At 42.8% G+C, this 25,167-nt stretch overlaps 1 protein-coding gene across 1 annotated transcript; it reads right to left on the bottom strand.

Moving 5' to 3' along the window:
* Window positions 1-1,101: 1,101 nt before the first annotated feature.
* On the bottom strand, window positions 1,102-25,167 carry nherf1b (NHERF family PDZ scaffold protein 1b). The gene is made up of 6 exons (XM_020597862.1): window positions 23,948-25,167; window positions 8,521-8,691; window positions 6,384-6,537; window positions 4,088-4,131; window positions 1,896-2,015; window positions 1,102-1,800 (listed from the first exon to the last, which is right to left on the bottom strand). The coding sequence occupies exons 1-6, from the start codon at window positions 24,506-24,508 to the stop codon at window positions 1,663-1,665; spliced, it is 1,188 nt and encodes a 395-aa protein (XP_020453518.1). The 5' UTR covers window positions 24,509-25,167; the 3' UTR covers window positions 1,102-1,662.

Genomic DNA, 25,167 nt, shown 5'->3' with positions numbered 1-25,167 from the left:
ATGTAGGGTCATTAAAGCCTGACCTATGTAAATGGTTTACTCAGTCTGTCTGCATCTGGGTCATGTGATCAATTTTTACATACAATAAAGCACACACCTGTTGCAGGGGGGGTGCCTACTGTATGAGGGGAGTTTATATCAGTTAAACGTATGAATTACTGAAGTTCTTTATTGTCAAAATAGTACATATATTGTATTAAAAGGATAAAAGCAAGTTAGGATATAATGTATGACAGTCAGATGAACTGTGTAGAATAGAATTGTCAAATTCTATTCTCACCATATTTTTTCCCTTTTTTGTTTAGTGAAGTGTGTTTAATCACAAATTGGTGCCAAACGCTGAAACCTGTGAGTAACTAAGTGAAAGTTGTACTTTCTTTAAAGCATTAGCTTTACAGGGATTTGATACACACACACACACAGGACAGAGTTGTAGCAATGACTAATTTATTATAGTATAGAAATTATTTGCACAAGCTACAAAATCTCTTCATGTAACTGAATCACTCTTTCAGTTTCACACCTTACTGTTCTCAATACAGGACAAATGCAGACAGTCCAGTGCGGCACAAACATTCCTTTAGATGATCTAAAAGTTCCATAATCATTGTTTTTAAGACATCAACCAAAACGTAAAAACCTCACAAAGTGTTTTCCAGGAGAGATGAAAGACTTCCATCTGCTAATAGTGTGAAATGAACAGCTGTTCACAGACATGATGGCAAGGGGCGGTTTAAGTTACTCATAATAAACCGCAATTCACATTTATTCAAAAGATGATATCGTGTAATCAGAGATGATTGTGGAGAAAAGGTGGATGACAATGTAGCAATACACAGTTAAGTTGATCCCACTCAGAGTGAAATTTATGTCAAAAATGTAAAAATATACATGATATATACTGTATATACTATACATTATAGTGTAAGGTGCCCACTATAAAATACGATTCTTTCCAGTTTAAAGCATCTGTTTAAAAATAAAATCGTGTCTCGTGTTAGGAAGCAGTTAGTTATTTTTGGATTTACAAAAGGGCTCTGAAAAGTAATTTGTAAAAATGTTAGAGAGTTACAAATGTCATCAAAGTAAAATGTAATTTGCTTGATTCCTAATCTAATATTAAGGTCAACTAGAGTTAAATGAAGACCTGATTGTCAGACTGGTTGTACAATATGTTGTTGGTCCTGCAGAATATACTTTAATGTTTTAAATGTTAGTATAAATGTTTAAGCTAGATAAGCGGGGTTGTTAAGCTGAGCATGACGCTCCACTCCTCGTTGTTTCCACAGGCATCAGACTCTGGCCAGCAGGGACTGTCAGGGTCCACACATACATGCACGCACAAAGGAAAGCCTGCCCCCATATGCACATGACATAGGAAGCGACACACACAAACTTACATTTTCAACATGGTCTAGTCCTCTTTCATTGACATCTTTCATTGTTAGTAGCACATTATACAAACTAACATATTTGGGTTATAATAAAATGAAGAGTTATAATAAGAATTTACAGAATGGCTTCAAGTTTGAGTGCTGCCCAAAGTTAAACTGATCTTTTAAGGTCATGATAATAAAAAACATCTTTCTGATGTCTCTGTAAGAATCATCATCATCATAAAAATCTGTGAGTATGTGAGTGTGCTGGGTGATCTGAGGTGCCTTATAGGTTGCTGAAGAGTTCATTTTTCTTGGTCCAGTCCATGGGCGGAGCTCTCTTGTTGGAGCGTTTCTGGTGGGTGAGCTCTTTGACCTGCTGCAGGGTCAGGTTGAAAGCTGGGATGGAATCAGCGATGAAACCCTGAACGATGAAAAACAAAGAGAACAAGAGAACAGAAATTTACTCTTTAAAATCAAATATGACTGTTGTGCTGCTGACTATTTTCTGTGACATACCTCGGGTGGGGTGTTTGTGGGTGGGGTTGTGAGCGAGGCGTTGGATGAGGCGTTGGATGGAGAAGGACTGACTGACACCTTTGAGTCTCTCTCTGCCTCTTTGGCTCCTCTACTGTTCACCTGGAAACACAAACACTCATCAGCATCACTTCATTACATGGGCTGACAAATAATCAAATCTATGCAGGGAGACACTTCACAAAATGTGAATGGAAAACTACAATCCTTATTTCCAGTCTTCATGCACTACCGGTCCTCACCACATGGAGGCAGCCTTGGATTTGAGCTGTTGTTCCCATGGAGCTTTCCACTGAGTTTAAAGGAAGATGCTGACATCAGCTTCTGCCCATTTGCAAACTCGACTTTCTAACACATAACTAGTTTAACAAAAAGCAAATCGACTGAAGCCTGTGTAACACTTAAGTCCTAATTAAAGGGTTAAAGCAATTAATGGTGAGTTCTGAGTTGCTTCTTTTTGTCAAATTTTGGGATTTAGGAATCAATAATAAAAGGAAAGTACTATATGTCAGCTTCCTTTGCAACATATGTGAGGACAAGGTCACAAAATCGGCAAAAGAACTTTGAGTTTTTCTTTTTAAAATAGCATTGAAATTTGATATAAAACTCCTCCCACTTCTCTTCCTGGTTCTTATCTGTTCATTCACTGATTTTCCTGTTCTGTGTTTTGTAGCAGAATAAGCTGATAAGGTTGTAAGTTCTTGCAGTCTCCAGCTCATTAAACACTCAAAACTTGAGAATTTTTAACCAACTCACTATCCTCTTAAAAAAACCACTTCCATCACCTCACAGACCTTTTTAACCAGCATCTGTTATGCAACAATACCTGGAACATGTAACTTCACTGCTGCCCATACAGCCCCCAAGGAGTGGAAAGCCTGGGTCAAGCCTGACTTTGCATACATGGACACATGCCCAAGTTGAAGGCAGCCACAGTAGGCGCAGTACTTTTGTTTAGTTTGTGCTCTGGTGTCTTTATAGAAGACTGGTAGTATCACTTATTATCAGTACTAATTTACATAAAAGTCTATTGTGTTCACCTGTGAACATGACACTAGTAATCAATGTTCCTGCAACGCAACTAACAGTTTAAAAGGATGTAGAAAGCACCACACGGGCATACAGAGTCTGTTTTTGATGGAATAAACAATAAAGGATATCAAAGAAATGGTTTAACATGTTGGGAATTTTGCTTACTTGCTGAAATTTAGTGAACAGTATGATGATGTACACTGCATCTTACCATCCAATGATGGTAAGATGATGTCATGGGGTAGGACTGGATAAGTCTGACTTCTTCCTACTCCATTCAAGCAAATTGATATTGGATTAGCATTTGTTGGATATGTGTAAAACTATGTGTGTTGACATATCACCTGTTTTTACATGCTTGAAAGAATAAATCAATCAAATCAAATGATGCTCTCGTGTTTGTACAGTAAATATGAAGGTATTGCCAGCAGCTGGTTAGTTTAGCATAGCATAAAGACTAGAAAAACAGCTACTCTGTCCAAAGATAACATCAGCCAACATCTCATTTATATTTATCTGTACAGAAACTAAAGTGTAAACAATTTCCATGCCCATGGTGTAGCTCTGAGCTTTGATATACTGTGGGTCAAACAACTTTATTGACTGATTCTTATTTTGCATATTCTCTGTTCTTGGCCAAGTGCTTTCAAATAATAGTTAATGGAGTACAAGCTGGGTGGGGATTTCTATACAGCACCACACAATGAATGCCAGAACATTCAGACAATCACAGGAAAGTCTATTCAGTGCACGTATCTCTGATTAATAACTCAGTTCACCAGCGTTGAGCTCTCTGATGTGGCAAACCACACCTAAAAAAATGCTGTGTGTTACTTTCCAGCACTGTTCAACCTTGACCCGGTGACAGCCCGTGCCACAGGAGGAGCTACATGGTATTCAAAGCAGAAGGCTGAACTATTATTGTCCTCCTGTCTGCCAGGAAGGAGAGGCTCCGTTGGTGAAGAAGGAAGTAGTCGCTGCAGGAAACCAGCAGCTCTTCACACAAGTTTCAAATCTCACCTTTGGCTTCGCTCTAAAGCAGATTTCCAAACCAAATGACAGCTTCAGCCATTACTTCACTAAGTGTCATCCTGTATTTATCTCTCTCCCCATGTGCTATATTTGCTGCTACTGAATCTTACCTTCTCTTCCATTCGTCCATTAATGACAGGCTCTGGCAGTGGACCTGTACGCAGTGACAAAGACACACAAATCAGTCATAGACATCTCTCAAATATACATCTCTGTTTGTCTTTGCCTGTCAGGATCTACAGTCCTTTAGCCCCAGTTCTGCACCATCAGGGTGGAGAGCTCCACTTTGCTAGATCTAGTCTTTCATTCCACCAACATCTACTCTATTACATATCACAGGCATGAGGAGATTGTCTATTATTCACACAAGGATCCTCTTCTATGACATGGTGCTCCTCCTGCTCCTCTTCTGTATATGTATCCATCAGATAACTGCAAATGGACCTCCCTTTAAATGCACTGACATTCCCACATAACTACATTTTAACACACACCTAAGTTTTGCGAGGTGGTAATGCACACAGACACCATCACAGTCTGACACATCTCTTACCTTCCATCCCTCTGATCCTCCTCATTAGATAATACTGAGCAGACAGCAGCTGGTCTTTCAGAGTTAATGTGACATTCAAATCCTCCTGAAATCTTTGGTGTGTGTGTGTTTGTGGTCTGACTTTAAGAGTACAGCGCCAGCTCCAGGCTGAGAGGCCACTTGGAGTGAGCGCCTTGGAAACCAAACAAAAGTGCCGACCAGCCAGGCTGCTGAGAGGGAGAGGCAGTGTGTGTATGTGTGTGTGTGTGTGTGTGTGTGTGTGTGTGCATGATGAAATTATGAGTGTTTGTTGAAGTTAAGAGTCAGTGTAGGCCGGTGCCCTCTGAATGGGCAGCATGTGAAGTGCAGGCAGTTACCTGGGAAACACTTCACTGGAATCTCTCCCCCTGTAGGGCGTTATTATCCTTAATCCTGGACTGAAACACTGGAGGGTTTAAGAGCCCAGGAAATTATAAAACACCTGCCTCTCATTCAGTTTCACCCTGAAGTACACAACACCCTTCATATCACCTGTGTAATAAAAAAACTACACACACTTATTGTAGTACTGCGATGAAGTACAATTTTGAGGTGCTTTACTAGAGTATTTTCATTTTTTGTTCCTTTATACTTCACTATAATCAACAGTATTTCTGCAGAGCTGGAGTGTGTTCAACCTACCTGGCCAATAAAGCTGATTCTGATTCTGATTCTACAGTTCAGAGGGAAATGTTGCACTGTTTACAGCAGTACATTTATCTGACTGCTGTAATTACTAGCTACTTTTCAGACTAGTATTTTACAGACAAATGCATTGAATATTGAATTATAAAATACAACATGCTGTTAAAAATTAGGCCAGTGGTGATACCTAAGAAGCTGTTTCTAGGTGGAAGCTCTTGTCATGTTTCAGATGCCTATGAGTTGTTAGTACCACAAACATTTTTTTAATCTAAACTTCTTACATGGTTTCTTTTCATGTTCAAATAAAGGGGTAGTAGGATTTTTCTGAATGCGTGACGTTTACTTATATTTGTATATTTTCACATTCTTGTCAAAGTGATTTATTAATGATCAGCTGGGAGCAGTGGGCAAATTCGTCCAAACCATTAACACTAGCAGAAATAAAAGACAAATCAGTTTCCTGATTCTAACAGCCCTCTCCTAGATGGAGGGGGCTTCATCTTTCCCCCATCTGTTGCCATACCAACAGCAGGCGGTACAGTGTTTACAGGAGTGGTCTCTTGGTGCAGAGCTGCAGAGTGGCATGACACAAAGACACTGGGCCTGACACACACACACACACATCAGCTGCTGGGCTGTGGAGGGGACAATCCTCAAACACAGAAACCAAACCATAGACTGCACCAGGGCTCCCCCTGTGGGTTTTGGTAGGTACACTCCCCCCAGGACCTGTGTGATGCCAAAGTGCCCTTGAGCAATGCACTGAATAGTAACCAGCTCTTGGGGTGACCATACTTCTCTGTAAAGAGGAGAAGGCAAAAGACAATCTCCTGTATCAGTCAGGTAACAAAGAACACTTAGTCCAGTCTCAGTCTGATCTGTCTGATCTGATCTTTTAATGTCTTTCTCTGCAGGACATCAACATGAGGTGGGAAGTGGCTCACTGTCTCTGTCTGTGTTTCTTGGCAGGGAAGTGAGAGAAAGAGAGAAAGACATAAAAAAGGACAGAGAAATGCGGAGCCAAGAAACTGTAACAGACTTTTAATTTGCAGTAAAGAGGAAAGACACGGTCTAGTGTCTACAACACGTCCATAACTGCGGCTCTTGGCTGACAATAAACCTGGACTGAAACATTACGAGTTAATTGAGGTTATTCACTCTGTCCTTGTGTTGTCCGTGTGTCCTCTCACCTGTCACGTGGTCTGTGGTAGGGGCCACTTGGCACCTCCTGAAGAAGGCGTCCGTGTCAGGGTCCACCACCAGCAGCCGCGTCTCTTTCCCACCAGCTTTAATGGCAGCAACTACTTCTGAATGTGTCTTCGCCTCCACTGACACACCGTTCACCTGAGGAGAAGAAGAAGAGATTCATTTAGGCTTTTTAAAAACATGTAGCATCACTGGAAATCCTTCAGATAAGTTGTTTCTCTTTGTTTTGCTGACTGTCTTCATTCCCACAAAGAAGTGAACAAACAGTTTTATCACTGTCAGGATTTCTTTCTCTATATCATCACGTTGTCTGCCAGAGGCTCCACAGCAGGAAATCCTGTGTGTCCACACACATGAACACACTGACACACATTCTTTCAACCACTAACTTTCAAAATAAACATAAATAGCCCAACAGCCCGCTATTTAGTTTGCTCTTATTATTCCTCATGTTTACATCTTAGTATTTCTTGGTGTGACACTGTGACAGTTGTACTTTCTGATCTACCCTAACTCAACATGTGAGGTGGCTCTCGGAGTAATCTCCATGGGAAAGCATGTGAAAAATGTCTCTAAGGGTGTATGTGTGTGTTTAGGTCACAGGGTGGACCTGCACGTCTAAGCTGGTCCCACAGAGGAAGCTGAACAATAGCTGCTTGGCCAGTAACAGCAGTAACAATGGCGGTGGGCTCCTCACAAAGCCTTGCTCCTCGGTGGGAGGCAGCTCTGTCTGGGGCCCTCTGGATTGGAAACCCCTTGCAAGACTCAATACAGACCTGAAACTCTGTGGTTTTTAATCCCTCTGCACTATCGGTCTTCATCCTCTTCTGATTTGTCCTTTTCATTTTCCTGTGCTTCTTATATTTTCTATAAAATCACTCACACATGCATGAGACTTCACATCAGTGGACATGTTGCCACTTTTATTTATCTGTGTGTTAAAAATATTCTGCCGAATGAGTCAGACATGCTCAGTGTGAGCTGCTTCTGCTAGTTAAACAGTGGAATGACTGGTTGAATGTACAGTAATTAAGAGCGCAACAAAAACTGTCTTTGGTAGAAATGTTAAAAAACATGTATGTTGTAGAGACCTAGAAGACATACTGGGAAAATAAAACTCAAACATGTATGTTGTAGAGACCTAGAAGACATACGGGGAAAATAAAACTCAAACACACTTGTACTTCTATCTTTGTGTGGACACTCATTGATATAATGCATTCCCTGGCCCGTAACCCTAACACTTAACCATCAGAACTAAATGCCTAACCCCAACCGTGACCCTAACCTAAATCTAACCTGAGCCCTTAAACCAAGTCTTAACCCTCAAAATGTGTTTCAGAAAGTGAGGACCGGCCAAAATGTCCTCACTCTGTAGCAAGTACAAAAACACACACAAATACAGATGTGTGTTGTCTTTAGACCCGTCCATGCCAGAGGTGGTCAGAGCCGCTCCCACACCAGGTCAGAAACTGGTTATTCCAGCACGAGGCTGCTCACAGTGACAGTTAACACCCAAGTCCTCTGGAGGATTTAAGACCCCACAGAGTGGTTGTTAGTTCACATCACATTCCTATGAACATAAAGTGAACTTTGGTACAAACCCAATAATATAGGAATTTAAGGTTTTGCAGCTATTTTTAATTGTCTGACACTTGTGAAAGTGCTATGGTTAATTTACCACACCATGTTGCATAACTGTATAATGAATAACTGGCTCACAGGACAGGTATAAGCAGAAAATCTTTTATGATGTTGACCTCTGTTCCATACTTTGGGTTAGCTGAGGCCTGGCTACACGTCACACCATTCTTCTCTATCCCTCTTCCCCTCCTGCAAAAACAACAAAACCCCTACACGCTGTCGAGAACGCACGTATGGCAGAGTAATCAGGATACACTATTTGCATGAATATTGTACTTTTCTCAGAAAGATTACTTTGTAACTGTTGACTAAACTAATTAAGTGAAAGAAGGTGAGTGTGCTTAAAGCCTCCCAGGATTCAGACAAATGCTACCAACATTTTCCAAACCTTAATGGAAAAATAATAATTTGCCTACATGTCCCTCTTCATGCAGCACATTGACTCACAGTACTCCAGCATTGACCTCATTAAAGTACCTGTATTATCTTGTCCTTGGGCAGCAGGCCCGCCCTCTCTGCTGGAGAGTCTTCATCCACAGCTCTGATGTACTGGCCAGGCCGCGCCCGCTCGCTGTGCAGGTTGAAGCCATACCCATTAGTCCCTTGTTGGATCACACACAGACGTGGCCGCAGTTCAGTGCGAACTTCCTGGAAGATGCAACAGAAGAAAAAAACTGGGATGTTAATAAAACATATGTGATATTCAAGTATATACCAAATGCTAACTTTTTGAAAATACCTCCACCATGGGTGTCTGTTCGGGAAGAACAAGAGGCACAAAGATTATGGTCAGCTCCAGTGACTCGTTAATCGTAAATATAAAGCCGAGGCTGAACATGCAGGTGGCTGCTGCATGCTGATGTGTTGTGCTCTGTGTTTTTAACAGTCATGAGTAAACCAAAGCTGCTGTTTGACGCCACGTGACTTCAACTTATCGCCAGGAAGGAAGAGGGTCTTGGATGTATGTGATTGGAGGCCTTGCTTGGAAGGTTCGTGGAGAATTTGGGGAGGGGGTAGGTGTGGAGTTCAGAGGAAGGGACCAGTTCCGGTCTGAGATGCAACCTTGCTTGCTCCAGGCTCCGTGGAGGACAATGGAAGCCGGGCGCTAACCTCTGACCGCCTCCCCTCGCCCTATCCCATCCAGCCCCACTCAGGGATGGCAGGAAGAGTAAGAGCGGTATTGTCATCCAGGAAAAAACTAAAACTCAATGCCAGAACCTCCCTTCCTCTGGATGGATGAAGCAGTTTCTTTATTTAGCGGAGGGAGCTTTAATGGCTGTGTCACCAAGGAGAGTGTATTGAGAGAAATAGAGACTTCACTGGTCAAGATAATCTTGGTCACTCTGACCAGAACTGACCTGACACTCCTTCCATATCAGAGCGGTTGTGTGCTCCGGCCCTGTGTCAACCAAATACTCAAAGACAATGAACAATCTCTATAAATAAGTCTGTCAGTGAGTCACTTTCTACAGGAAACACTAGCAGGAGGCTGACCGAACCAAATCTAACTTAGTTACATCAGTGGACATAAATGAACATTAAAACAAGTGAGGTGGTCTGACTCAACGTTTTCTCTCACGCACAACCTGACACAGCAATGAGGGAATGTAACTCCGTTATATTACGTAAGCTGGTTGTTTTTAGCTAACACCCCACCCACCACTCAAACCTCCAAGAACTTCTCTCTCTCAGTAAAGAATCTGAACAAAAGACTTCCTTTGGTCCCATTTCCAGAAATAGCAGATGGGAAATCTAGTTACAATTTTAGAAAAAATGGAAACTAAATAAAAACAAGTGAAATCATATACAAATACAGTGTTCAGCTCCTTTAAAATGAGTTGAATCTGTCATATTAGTGTTAATAATGGCTGTATTTTGATGGCGCAGCCATTCTGCCAACCATTTTTAGTAGTTTTCACCAAGTGAGGTCCTCACTGATGCAGATTTGTTCATCTTGTGCTCCCGATAAGAGCGCTACAGCTGCAGTTTCATCATAATGATGACTCATTATACAAAATGGTCTGTCATTGCTCGCCCTTGACCTTCTTAAGTGCTGCTCCCAAACATAAAAGTAAAATCGCCTTCTTTTATGAGTTCTTTATGCAAACCAAGAATACTGACTAAACAGAATACTGTCTAACTTCTTTTATAAATGGTTGGTTTAACTGCAGTGTTTCTTACTACTGACCTTCTCTCCTCTGAAAGGCAGAAATTAACAGAGCTTTCTATCCTCTATGCTCTGCTGCTCATCACAAATGAAACTACAAGGTGTCTTTGAATGAACAAGACATGTCAGGGACTCATAATGAAAAGAGGAAAATTAGTGGTTAGTGTTACTGTAAAGCAGACAAATGAAACTACAAGGTGTCTTTGAATCAACAAGACATGTCAGGGACTCATAAAGAAAAGAGGAAAATTAGTGGTTAGCAGTATGCATGAATCTAATGACTCATGAACCACGAACCCAGATTTGGAGACCCTAATAAGAGTGCCATCAACACACACTGCAGCCCTGGCATCAGTGTCACTGACACATATCAGGCACTCTGGCTGGCGTTAAGTGCCCCTGCGCGGTGAGAGAAGCTCTGGCAGAGACAACAGAAGAAGGTTTGTGTTGGATAGGACTGGCGGGCTGAGGAATCTCCACACGGGTCTGAAATCTGTGGAATCTGCTGAATGCACACAAGCCACAAGGGAGATGAGCACCCACTATTTGCTAAATTAGTGTGTGCATGCTTGCTGTTTGAGTGTTCCTCCTTGCTAACAACAACAAATACAATATAAATGCTCCCTAATGCAGCAGAAATCTGACACAGTTACGAACTCAGCTGCAGATTCTTCCCAGACTCTAAAACATCTGGGGTTGTATTTAATGTGAAAGGAAAACACTGATGAATTCATCTACCTGTGTGGCAGGGCTGTGAAAATGCTAAACCTCATATTAATATCTATCTTATGTAAAGATCCTTTCAGTGTTTTCTCATTAATATCACTTAAAAATCTAAGTGTTCCTCTCAACCCAGAAAAGTAGTGCTTCAAGGTGATCACACTCTCAGCGACACAAACTTTCCCACTGGGTAAGGAAGTGTTGAAAAGGAACCGTTGACACATCCTCCCTCAATATGCTTCCCTCTGTGCTGGCTCAACTTCCTGATGTGAAACATAAACACATTCAAGCATATGCACAAAACACATATGGACACATCATGATGCGAAAAGGGGGCCTTTGAGTATTTCCAAGAAGTAAATAAGAACCCTAACCCAGGCATCAGCGAGCTCCTCTCTCGCTGACTGGTACGATCATGAGGCAAATATGACAGGAATTAACACTACTCCCACAGAACAAACAAACTATGAGACTCAACCTAAACCTGAAACAGCCTGTGAGAGAAGCTGGAGCAAGGGGAAAGAAGAATGAAGGGCTGGCGATAGAGGAACAATCACACATGGGAAAGCTTGGATGTTCACTTGGCAATAATGTCTGTGCATGCATTACTTCTGCAGGACGGGGAGGAGGAAATTAAAAGACAGTTAAGTCCTGGTACAAAAACCTGGAAACATGCTACAGATTACAACAAGATGGCAGAGTTTATAAAACATACAGAAGGGAATCATGATCTGCTTTATGGCTGCACCTAATAAATAGGTAAATCTTTGGCTGTATTGGTGCATTTTTTCTATTAAATATGAATTATTATCAATAATAAATTCAATATATCAGAAAATAGTAAACATGATGCATGTCTGATTCCAAGCTGGCATATTCTTCAACTAATTGTCCAGAAACTGCAAAGCTGCAAAACTTCAGCACTAATGCAGTACACGTACCTTATCAATACACAGTGGTAGATTCAATAGAAGACTGACAAAGATTTGAATTACTGTGAGGTGCCACAAACATTTTACCTCTTGACTTGCTTTAAATTTCACAGAACCCATGTATGTGTGTGAGTGATAAACAGGTTCAGTTTGTAAATGCACTTCATAATACAGCACATAAATGCAGTACACTCTACAGGTTCAGTTTGTAAATGCACTTCATAATATAGCACATAAATGCAGTACACATTTTATATTCTACAGTAGTACATGTATGATTTATTCAGCAGTGGTACAGTATACTGTGTATCTGGTAGCGGTTTTAGGCTGAATGATTTATCATGAGTTGTACTGTGATTCCTAGCCCTAAGACACTGATAGAATATTTAGTTAGTCTTTGTTTATTTGCCCCAGTTTTTACAGTTAATAATACTTTACTTATTAACTTATTAACCACCACTGAAACTGTGGGTTAACACAGTCTTGGCTGGACACAACATTAAGCAACACTGGACTGTCCAAAGTAAATGAAACCAATTTTTTCCATGTAGAAAGTACCATTGCATCATATTTGCTTCCATGGAGACAAAAGTACCAACGTCACTCTAATGCCTGCTGTTAGACTGCAGACTTTATTCAGATACACCTGTTTTCTAATGTATTAGTGAAGTTATCTCCACTGCACAGACTTTGGAAACTAAAGATAAGCGGTTGCTCTGAATACCAGTCAGTCCACAACAAGCAGTGCTCATTTCAAAACATATGTGAGTCACGCAGCTGTCTCTCCCAAAGCTCACTGCATCTGCTGCTCCAGCACTCAGCTCCTCTGTGTGTTTTTAAGATGTAGAGTTTACAGGTTTCCCATCCAGAGGCTGGTGTAACCCTGTTTTAGACATGTTCCTGGTTTTCCTCATGAAGCTGTGATAACTGGGAGATGACATAACTTTCTGAAGATGAACCTCTCCTGACTGTGGTGAATTACAAACTCTTATATAAAAGCATTTTTAGAAAACCTGCTGGACTGCAACAATGAATATCTAAACACAAATAATAGTTCTGAAAACAGCTTTTTGGCCACAGATGTTTAAAACATTTATTGTAAGAGGACTTTTTATGAATGAAATACAAACCAAAGAGTTTACGCTGTAGCGGCTCGGCCAGGCTGCACTTGCACTGAGTTCACATCCTGATGAAGCGAAGATTTGTAATTTGAATTAAGTGTAATAATGTTGAGTGACAAGTGTTTTAATGCAGAGTTAGATGTGTGACAGTTTGAACTACCATGACTGATCAATATAGCACTATTAAAGTTCAGCTTTTGGTTTGGTTGAAATAGCGCTGTCGCCTCACAGCAAGAAGGTTCTGGGTCTGAGCCCCGGCCGACCTGGAACCTTTCTGCACAGAGTCTGCATGTTCTCCCTGTGCCTGTGCGGGTTTTATCCAGGTACTCTGGCTTCCTCCCACAGTCCAAAGACATGCAGCTCAGGTTGACTGGCAACTCTAAATTACCCGTAGGAGTGAGGATGGGTGTGTGTGGTTGTTTGTGGACCCCGCCTCTCGCTCAGTGTCAGCTGGGATTGGCTCCAACCCCCACCCCCAGGACCCTGTTCAGGAATAAGTGGTATAGATAATGGATGGATGGTTGAAAAATCCCCATCTGCTTGTTTTTGAGGCACGTGCAAGTCAGATATGTCAACGTGGGCAGCATGGTGGGTAGCACCGTTGCCTCACAGCGAGAAGGTTCCGGGTGTTCACGACCTTTCTGTGCAGAAAGGTCGTTGTCGCCCCCCCCTAGAGAAGATGGTGCTTCTAGAGGAAAAGTCAGAACCTCGCCAAAGTCAGTAGGATTCATCCTCGGGGGACCATGAATATCTGTAAGAAGAGTTGCTGAGACATTTCAGTCTGAACAAAAGCGGTGACATTGCCAACAGACACCCATAGTGCTGTACCACTACCAACAGGGCACATGGACACGGTGTGATCATTTCGGACTTGGAGCTACTAACAGACGAGTGTTTGACAAGCCAGACTGACTGATTTCTCTCCTTCAAGGAGCACTAAAAAACAAACAACTACCATCTTAAAAAGCATTCATCACGTTTATCACTCTCTGACTCAGCCACCAGAGATTCGTATCTGCCAGGCTCTCCTGCTGATTCATTTTGACACAGGAACATAGAAGCTGTGAGCAATTTAGTCTCTGTCATAAAAAGGAGAAGCCTGTGTGTGTTTGAGAGAGAGATATAGAGAGCAAAAGAGAGAGTGTGAGAGAGAAATGCCACATGCTGCCACTCAGCCTACGAGGTACCACATATTTCCCCAAGGCTTGACCAGCAGACTGAAGTGTAAGTACAGGCCTTAATAAAGGAGCTCACATATCTATTATTGTTGTTTCGTACGAGTCTCTGACTCAACTTGTGTTTCACATACCCAGATAAAAAAAGACAAAAGACTGGAGTTTCCTACGGTTACATAACCACCACACTGACTTATTTTCTCTGTTCTTCTTCTACGCAAACAGCTGATGACATCCAGTAAACTTGTGTGTGCTGCCGATTATCAAGTAAAACCTGTCACACTCAACAGAGCTCTCTGCTTGTGGATATGTCGTCCAAAGCAGCCTCTCTTTAATCTGCTTCGCCCTCGCTCTTTCTCCCACTTACTTCATCCCTCCTGTTGTTCTATTAAGAAGAGTCTCATGAGTTTGGACTCTGTGATCAGCACTAACAATAACCGCTAAAGTGATACAATGCCAGGCACCATGGTTACTCAGTGACATGACAACTCGTTGGCCTCCCGCTCCTTGTGATTGTCATGTGTAATTTTTGATGGAGATTAACAGCTTTAAGGACAGACCTAATAAATGTTTGATGTAAACCTTAATCACCAGAGAGCACTTTGTCCTCTTGAGTGCACGGAGTGCATCATTCTGTTAGGCCAGACAGGGGTGTTGGGTTTCAAGCTGGACCATTGGACCAGCTGCGAGGCAGACAGAGGGGGGGGACAAAGCACTTCACTGTTCACCCTTCCATTTGAGGATGGGACAAACTAGCTCTACAAAAGACACCAAAGAAAGGTTCTGCTGAAGGTTCCCATTACAATAGACTCTTCGGTGGGCAGGTCTAAAAATAGAAAAGTAACGTCAGTCATCACAGCAGGGACATCGACACTGATAAAACCAAATGGAGTGGATCTAGCAAGAGGCCTAGAAGATCTTCAAGAATGAACCTTTGCTCAAGAGTCCTCTGCACCTCAACCACCCTGCTGTTTTTAAAATCAAGCCCAACTGTGATTTAGCCAGTCTTCCTGTCCGTGATCCCCCACCCTTGCAGACCTGAAAAGCTCAAGCTTAGTCCCTTTGATTTATAATCATAACGGTGATGGAACTAGATAGAGAGTCAGTCAAGTCATCCCAAGGGGACATGTATGTGTGTACCAAATTTCAGAGTAATCAACCCAAAAATTCAGGTCAAGACATTTCATTTTAAACCACTAAAAGTCAGAGGATCACCAAAGTGAATGGGATTCACAGATATCCGTTTCAAATTTCATGTTAATCCATCTGATAGTTCTTGAGATCTTTTGTTCTAGATAAAAGTGACGGCCCATCGACAGACAGACTGACGGAAAGACCAATATTGCCATCCCATACCACCAACATGATCAAAAATACCACCACCCACAAACAAAATGGAGCGAGTAAAGCAAACTATATCACTAACTGCTGTGTTTGAAGTATTTGGAGATTTTTGTCCTAGATTCCATAGTTTGGTCATATTTATTGAACATAAATATGCACGTTAGGTTACTCCATCTTGGTGGCACCCCATTGTATACTGTCTCTTGTATGTGAGACGGGAGATAGACAGTAGGGGAGTGAGTCTATTTCAGGGCGAGCAGTGACTAATTTCCCCCTCCACCCCCAGCAGGGCGCGGCCCTCCGGCTCATTGTCTAGCCAGGGTGGTGAACCTTCAGCAGAATGGAGAGGGAAAAGGAATGCAGGCATTGTGGAGTCTCCGTCCAGTATCCCAAGGGACCCAATCGGCAGCAACCCTACCACCCACTCACCAACATGCACACAGGGTTCAGGTTGCAGCCCCGACTTGAGCCACAGTGGTCTTGACCACAGGGACGGGACAGTGATGCTGTTGTTTGGACTGACGTCACTGAAGTTTCAGTGAGAGAGAGGACTCTGATTTGCACTCACAGTGTACTACAGTGGTGTGAAAAAGTGTTTGCCCCCTTACTGATTTCTTATCTTTTTGCATGTTTGTCACACTGTAATGTTTCAAATCGTCAAACAAATTTATATATTAGTCAAAGATAACACAAGAAAACACATCATGCAGTTTTTAAATGAAGGTTTTTATTATTAAGGGAAAACAAAATCCAAAACTATATAGCCCTGTGTGAATAAGTGTTTGCCCCCTAAACCTAATAACTGGTTGGGCCACCCTTAGCAGCAACAACTGCAATCAAGCGTTTTCGATAACTTGCCATGAGTCTTTTACAGCGCTGTGGAGGAATTTTGGCCCACTCATCTTTGAAAAATTGTTGTAAGTCAGCCACATTGGAAGGTTTTCGGGCATGAACTGCCTTTTTAAGGTCATGCCACACCATCTCAATTGGATTCAGGTCAGGACTTTGACTAGGCCACTCCAAAGTCTTCATGTTGTTTTTCTTCAGCCATTCAGAAGTGGACTTGCTGGTGTGCTTTGGATCATTGTCCTGCTGCAGAACCCAAGTTCGCTTCAGCTTGAGGGCACAAACGGATGGCCGGACATTCTCCTCCAGGATATTTTGGTACACAGCAGAATTCATGGTTCCATTTATCACAGCAAGCCTTCCAGGGCCTGAAGCAGCAAAACAGCCCCAGACCATCACACTACCACCACCATATTTTACTGTTGGTATGATGTTCTTTTTCTGAAATGCGGTGTTACTTTTACGCCACACATAATGGGACACACACCTTCCAAAAAGTTCAACTTTTGTCTCGTCTGTCCACAGAGTATTATCCCAAAAGTCTTGGGGATCATCAAGATGTTTTCTGGCAAAACTGAGACGAGCCTTTATGTTCTTTTTGCTCAGCAGTGGTTTTCGTCTTGGAACTCTGCCATGCAAACCATTTTTGCCCAGTCTCTTTCTTATGGTGGAGTCATGAACACTCACCTTAACTGAGGCAAGTGAGGCCTGCAGTTCTTTGGATGTTGTTGTGGGGTCTTTTGTGACCTCTTGGATGAGTTGTCGCTGCGCTCTTGGGGTAATTTTGGTCGGCCGGCCACTCCTGGGAAGGTTCTCCACTGTTCCATGTTTTCGCCATTTGTGGATAATGGCTCTCACTGTGGTTCGCTGCAGTCCCAAAGCTTTAGAAATGGCTTTATAACCTTTTCCAAACTGATAGACTGCAGTCCCCAAGCTTTAGAAATGGCTTTATAACCTTTTCCGGACTGATAGAGCTCCATTATTCTCTTTCTCATTTGTTTTTGAATTTCTTTGGATCTCGGCATGATGTCTAGCTTTTGAGGATCTTTTGGTCTACTTCACTTTGTCAGGCAGGTCCTATTTAAGTGATTTCTTGATTGCGAACAGGTGTGGCAAGAGAAATTGAACTCAGGTGCGATAAACCAGTGTTTTGACAGGGGGGCAAACACTTGTTCACACAGGGCTCTATAGTTTTGGATTTTGTTTTCCCTTAATAATAAAAACCTTCATTTAAAAACTGCATGATGTGTTTACTTGTGTTATCTTTGACTAATATATAAATTTGTTTGACGATCTGAAACATTACAGTGTGACAAACATGCAAAAAGATAAGAAATCAGTAAGGGGGCAAACACTTTTTCACACCACTGTATATTGCTTCCACTGATCATGTGTTGATCAGTGAAGAAGTATAATGTTTGCTTCTGATGTGGCAACTTCCCTTTGCTTGAGCCATGACTGTTGTTGCTTCTGGCAGTTCAGCCTTTTGTTACTTTATGACCGACATTTAACTGATGGTCCATCGTGCATGAACCTGTGTTTGATTCTGGGCCATTTATTGAAGGTCCTCTTATCTCCTCTCTCTCCCCTGATTTCCAAACATTTCACTATCTACAGAAGCAAAAATGCTGTCAAAAGGCTTATAAAACCAAATCTCCAACATCTATCCCACATTCTAAGCCAGGTTTGGTCATGTAGTGGGTCCACACTGCACTACATTATATTCAGAGGTGTCTCTATATTTTTGTCCTCCCCAGCTACATACTGTACATGAGAGGTTCAGAATATTAGGACCACCACCACCACCACCACCTTACCTATGACCTCAATAATAAACCTATAAAAGAATTTACACATTTATTACAATTTCATTCAACATTTTGAGCTTCAAAAACAGAGATGTTAAGACAGGATATTATTATCCTGGGCAAGATTTCATGATAGCATCGTACCATGAGTCACCCTGTGCTTCCCACCCATAAGACATACAAAAACAGGTAACTCCTATGAATGGCACAGTGTAAGCAGGCAGCGATTAAACACACAGCACTAATTAAACACTGCCTGCAAATTGTAGAATATAGTGAGACAACTCAAACAACTTTACATATGAGAGTGGAGTTTTAGTTATGGCATCATTGTGGTTTAGCCAGAATGCCACCTGTTCCTGATCCTAATTTATATTATAAATGATTTGAGTTCATTAGTTTCTCCCAGGAGAGGTGGAAGAACTCTCTTATTAATAAAATCTTCAGTTACACTTTATGTATTAATCACAATGGCCTGACAGACCCGGTATTTCCAGTGTTTCCACAAACCTCTGGCTTGTAGATAAAACAATCTGAATCAGTCAGGTTGGGCTCTGAGAAATAAAAAATGGGCATTTTTCACTATATTTTCAACAATTGTTAGACAAAATCATGTACATATTATCATGGATTAATTGACTACTCACTGTAGCTCTAAATATCCACTTCTGATGGTGGACAAATTTCACCATCTCGCAGTATTTATCGTTATATTGCCCAGTCCAGTTCATACGTGTTACATGACACACTACAGGTTGCAAGGAACAGGAAACATGTTACATTTATAAATTCATCTTTGAGTCGACACACAATGAGGCCATGACACCCTCCGCCCCGTCTTGTCATGTGGACAATTTCCCCTGAAAAACACAGGGCAACAATCAACAAAGAACTCGGAAGGGAAGGAGGGAGCAGGGCGACTCCCAAACCTTCTCATACGCACATGCAAGCACACACAAACACACACACACACACACACACATGCATGTACATGAATGTGAGAACACCCATAGAAAGCAAATATGAACTCTAGCCACTGCTCCAACGTACGAGCAAACGTCAGGAGACAGCGGCCAGTCAGAATGAAACATGGCGTATATCTGATCCTGTCAGGCAAACACAACGACATGCACTCCATTATCCAAACACAACCTGAATAATAGGTGACTTTGTCAAAGTGGCTGCAATGATAATAAGCCAACACAGCAAGTTATCAGGTGGACTTACTGTTTACCTTGAACCATGGTTCAGTGTCTGTTGCTGGATGACTGTTTAACTGGCATCTGTTAAACTATAAATGTGCTTTCATCACAGCTGCTACTTCTGCTCGGACGCAGTGATGAGGATGAGTTTATTTAGCCTTTAAGCTACCGTTTACTGTCCTGCTATGAGCTGCTGGGCCTCTCCTTGCAGGCCAAGAGGATGAGAAGAGCATCAAGACAATAAGGCGGGGGAATCATCAACCGACAACAATGACGGGAAACCAATGCAAACGTCCTGGAGTCTGTGCTCAGGACGAGAAATGGCACAGACAGCAGACAGAAACACACCCTCGACCATCCTGGCTCAAACAGTTAATGTCAGTGTGGCCATTTCTGCCTCTAATGCATGACACCTAATCATCAAACGCTGACGCTGACCCTGTTAAGAGAAATTCTTATCTTGTCTTGATAAAAGTTAAGAGCAAATTCTCAAAACTCGACTACTTCTAACCTGCTGAATGAGATATGATAGGTGGGAGCATCACATGGAGGCTATGTTACTCTTCCTTAGAGACAACTAATGAGACTGAGCGGAATAATTCCTGCCAAGTTCAGTCACTGTGGGGGGAAGCACATGACTGTGAAAACACATGGCTACTTTTATGTTTAGCTCAGGTGACACACACACACACACACACACACGTTAACTGCATTGTTAAAGTGAGCAATCGGCAGCCCATAAAAAAAAAACAAAAACAAATAATAAGACCATGGCTGCTGCAATGGACTGAAGGCCTTACAACGGAGAGTATATAAACTGAGTCCTCCCACACAACAGCTTGAGAACGATTTCTTCAGGGTAAACACGTCGTCCCATGCACTTAAAGAACCACGATGTCTATGTAAAGCCACTGAGCATGTGTGGTGAAAGCAGTGGAAGGCATCAAGCCTTTTAATAACTAGTTTTCACATGACTGTGCACATTAGAGGCGTTGATTAGAGGAGTGACGAGACAGCTAGCATCCACATCAAGTCCCCTTCATGTGTCATTTCAGGCCTCTACAGCGATTTCTCTCTAGATACTGTAGAATCACACAGTGATGCATACTTAGAGAGAGACTTAGCACACAGACACACTCTACCAGATCTCATCTAGCCACAGTCAGTTTCATCTGACACACGTGCCCTTCCTCTACTGTAATTAGTGTTTAAAGACAGGTGTAAGTGAGCAGCCAGCAGTGATGAAGGAAGACTCCCAGAGACTTCTCACCCTCACACTCTCCCACTGCAGTCGGACTGACTCACTGAAGACGTGTGATTAAACACAGCTTCTGAAAAATACATCATTTGCTTTTGCTAATAGGCTGTGTAGCATTTTGACAAAAGCTGCAATGGACTGTTTTCATTGTCACTTAATCTGACTGTTATTTTCTTGTTTAACAGATGAATCATTTGCTAGGAAATGGTACAATTACTGTACACCATAGGTTCCTAGAGGCCACAATGATGCATTCAAACGTCTTGATGTGCGATCAACAGCCCAGCACCCAAACATATTCAAAATATAAAACAAAGAATAACAGTAGATTCTTGGGTTTGGGAAATTGGAACCAGAGTTTTTTTTTTAGGTGTTTTGCTTGGAAAATGAAAAAGCTGCCAGTTAACTCTCTGTATATCAATGAATCAAGTAATCAGCTGATTGTTTCAGGAAAGGCACAAATGTCAACTCAGACACACGAGTTTTCCTCTGGATATGAGCTTCCACTGCTACTTCACTGCAGTGAACAACAGCAGAGTAAAAATTTTACTGCCTGGTAAACTGAACAGTGACCTTTGGAACGGATGATGTGTTTTCGTTTGTTTTGTTCCACGATGACGACAGCGGCTCCTATTTTCTACCTGGCTCCATGTCGCTGATTATTCATTTTTCACACCTCCCCTGCGTTGTCTCACTTTCGCCTACTTCTATTTTCACACATAAAAATACTCCACATGGATTGCACACACACACACACACACACACACACACACACACACGTGACATCAGCACAATCATGGCAACCTTGAGCCTCCTTGTCTTCCAGAGGGGGCGCTCTTTGAACCCTCTGTTGTGCTGCGTGGCTGCTAAACCAACACAGTGCGTCTTCCAAGGCTGTGTGTTTGTACTGTGTGTGTTTATATTGTGTGAGGGTGTGTGTGTGTCACTGGCCGGGCCACAGGGCTCGGGCACAGGAATGTTGGACAGGATGTACAAAGAAAATTCCAGAAAGAGTGGAATCAATTGAAAACACCTCCTGAGGTGCCTCTGACTGTAACACACAGACACACTAGACTCTGAACTGCATCCCTCGGGTCCAATTTACACTCTCACACACTCGACTTGGTCTCTTGTCTCTGTGAAACCTCTTCAGCCTGGAAAAGCTTCGTTTTGTACACACTGCGCCTTTATATAAAAAAGAAATTCCCAAGTGGGCTTAACATGATTTGTGCTCCATATGTGAAACCCTGGGAGTCTGTTGAAATAAAAGTCCAAATGGTGAAAAATGAGGAGTGATATCATTTGTTTCAATGCCACTTCCCTCTGGGTTGTGTGCCAGTGTGAAATGGACCGCCACAGCTCCATTAGGTGTGGAGAGTAGACAGTAAACAGGAGAACAATGGCTGTATATTCCTAGGACAAACAACATAACCCACAAGTGTGGACATCAGAAGGAAAGAAGAGTCACTTTTAAATACCAGAAACATAGCTCCAAATGGCATCTGCATGTTCTGGAAATGTAAGTGCTGTCATTTCAGTTATTAGAAATGAAGAGAGGCAACGAGTGGCTGCGTAAATGTCAAAGTCTGCACTCAGCTGAGTTTCGGTGATGACAAGGTCAGTTCAACTGAGGAAACAAAACATTTGTGCTTCTCTTGGAACATCTGGGTTTATATAAGAAAAGAGGGTCACCAGATAGGTCACATCAGAACAGGCTTCCTCCACAAAGTAATGGCAAAAAGAGTAAATATAAATTAATACGTTTGGATATGATGATCTAGGAGACAGAAACACTCTCGGGGCATTTCAAGTAGCGTTTAGATGATCAATCAATTAAGTGATTAACCAAATATTTATCTGCAATTTGCAAATGTGTGGGTTTCACATTAAAATGTGTTCACATTTCATTGACTAAACGATTAATCAATAAAATAACTACTTTAGAAATAATGACTGATTGTAGCCCTACACATGGCCATTAAGAAAATATGTTTATTAACATTTTATTCTGAGAGTTAGTTGTGATGATTGGCACCTCTTCGTGTCTGTACAGTGAATATGAGGCAACAAATGGTTAGCTTAGCTTAGCTTAGCATACAGACCGGAAACATTAGGAAACAGCTACAGTGGCCTGATCCTGTCCAAAGATAACTCATAGCACTAAACTCATTAATGACTTAAGTGTCACCAGCTTTTTGGCGTCCTGTCAGCTTCAAGAAATCAGATAAAGGCACTGAACAGCAGCAACGCAGGGAACAGGCTTGTTGGTGTTTCATAGGAATAATATCGTGTACAGCAGTATTATGTACATTATGTTACATAAGATTATGGATCAGAAAACCATACAGATGCCAGAAAGGCTGCTATGTTTCTCAGGCCCAAGTAGGAAATTGTGGACAGTTAATGAACATGTGGATTCACTGGACCATCTCCTTACATGATGTTTGACGCACAGCCTGACACAGAATAGGCTGACAGGGAGAGAAGAAATAGAAAGAGAGGAAAACAGCAGGGTCTTCTCTGCATCTCTGTGCCTTTTACCCACCTCAGTCCCACCTACATGTAGTGAGGGCACAGTGAGAATCAGCCTGAGGGGTAAACATCCAAGGTGCAGCGCTGAGGGGCACAGATGTTCCAGGCTGGAGGGACCCTCTTCTACTCAAGGGCTTTTTAATAAACCCTGGTGTTGAGTTCCCAGCCACAGAGACAAACAGACAGCAGCAACAACTGGCCACTGCGGAGTGAGACTGCACCCATAATGTTTAACAGGCAACGATCAAAGGTTGGAAAAAATGATTTTGTGGCATTTGTTTATGGAACATTAAAAAAAATAGTAAACTATTTCCTGTTTTTTTGTTGTGGAGAGTTTCACAATGATATTTATTTAGTTCTGGCTGCAGTTTCAAACAAAGAAACACAACACTGTGTCTGTTTGCTGTCGCTGCTGCTTCACTTTGTGGCTTCGCTGTAAAAACAGGACACAAAGCCCCCTCACATTTTCAAGTGACAGAGGGGTCAGGGTCTAGTTGGGTCCCTGTTTTCGTGATCCCAAAGCTGAACCAGGTTGTTTGTCCTCTCACCCACAGAAAATGTCCAGTCAGCCGACCCTGCCCACAGCCTGGCAGCCTCTGCAGCTGAGGCGTGTGGGTGCAGCTGTGCATTTTATTGTCACAGAGCACCAAACACTCCCTAAGCAATGCAATCGGTGGGGCACTTGAAATGCCATTATGTGCACTGGAAGCACAGTGTGGAACCTGAGGAAATAAATCTTGAAAGAAGTGGTGATGCACAAACCTTGACCTGCACTTGACTGTGGCTGGCTCACACTCACCTTCTCAGAGCTGAGGTTCAGCTTCTTGTCGACGTGCCTGTCAATTTCTCCGTTACTCTCCGGGACCGGAGTGGACTCCCTGGGTATGCCCCCCTCCTCCTCCACCTCGTCCCGCTTGGCGTGCCTCTCATCCCCGTTCTCCGTCCCATCCACCTCCCCATCATCCTTCACCACTACCACCTCCTCCTCCTCCTCCTCCTCTTCCTCGTCGAAGGGTAACGGGACACCGTCGGTGACATACTCCTTCAGACACTTCATGTTGTGTTTCTTCAGCAGCTGCTCCGTGTTCGGGTCCATCACTATGAGCTCCAGGCGGTTCACGGTGGCCCGAATCCGGGACACGACCTGCTGGTGGCTATCGTTCTCCACGTCTTCCCCGTTCACGAACACCAGGCGGTCTCCGGCGCAGAGCCCCGAGCTTTCTGCCGGACTATCTGGCTCCACTAACCGGATAAACTGCCCCGTCTTACCTTTCTCCCCGTGGAGGTGGAAGCCGTAGCCGTTGTCCCCCTTTTCCAGCGTGCACAGCCGGGGACGCAGATACTGGCTTTTGCTCGGCATGGCAGGCTTCACTCGCCTTCACACTGCTGCTGATCAGCCTGTTGCTCGTTCACGGTGGAAATGCCTAGAAGACCCGCTCAGGATGCTGCTGAGGAGGAGTATGTGTCAGTGGATGGGACCCCTTGAAAAACACAAAGAAAACACTCACACCCCTCTCGCGTTTGGGGAGATTCGTCCGTGGGAAACAGCGCTGATGTTTGTCCCAGTTTCCAGTCGACTTTCACCAACAGCTCGGTGTCTGATTTGATCCTCACACCTGCTGTAATCCTCGGCGACCCCCTCACCCTCACCGTGTGCACTGAAGGCCTTGACCTGGGGACAGAACTGAGGCTTATCAGACTCACTCAGCACTCGATCTCTTTCAGTGCTGCGACAAAAGTAGAAAAGCCACTCAGGAAGAGGGAGGTGCGTTCACGGACTAGCCCAGCTGGCGGCCTCATGCAAAGCAGGGACGGATAGAGGATTAAACACTAACCGGGGCTGTCCGGGATAATAGATGACCAGGGGATCAGGCGGTGTTTGGATTAAATCAGAATGAGATTTGGTCACCTAAAACTTCTCTCAGCTCCTTTTTCATTTTCAGTTAGTTTTTCATATAGCTCAGATTAGATGTTTACTTTGTTCACATTTTGGATTCTTTCTTTGCCTTAACACTTGTT

Source organism: Monopterus albus, unplaced genomic scaffold (assembly GCF_001952655.1).
Source record: "Monopterus albus unplaced genomic scaffold, M_albus_1.0 scaffold35.1, whole genome shotgun sequence".
NCBI lineage: Eukaryota > Metazoa > Chordata > Actinopteri > Synbranchiformes > Synbranchidae > Monopterus > Monopterus albus.
The sequence above is the reverse complement of the archived record's forward strand: the minus strand, read 5'-3'. Positions and strand labels throughout refer to the sequence as shown.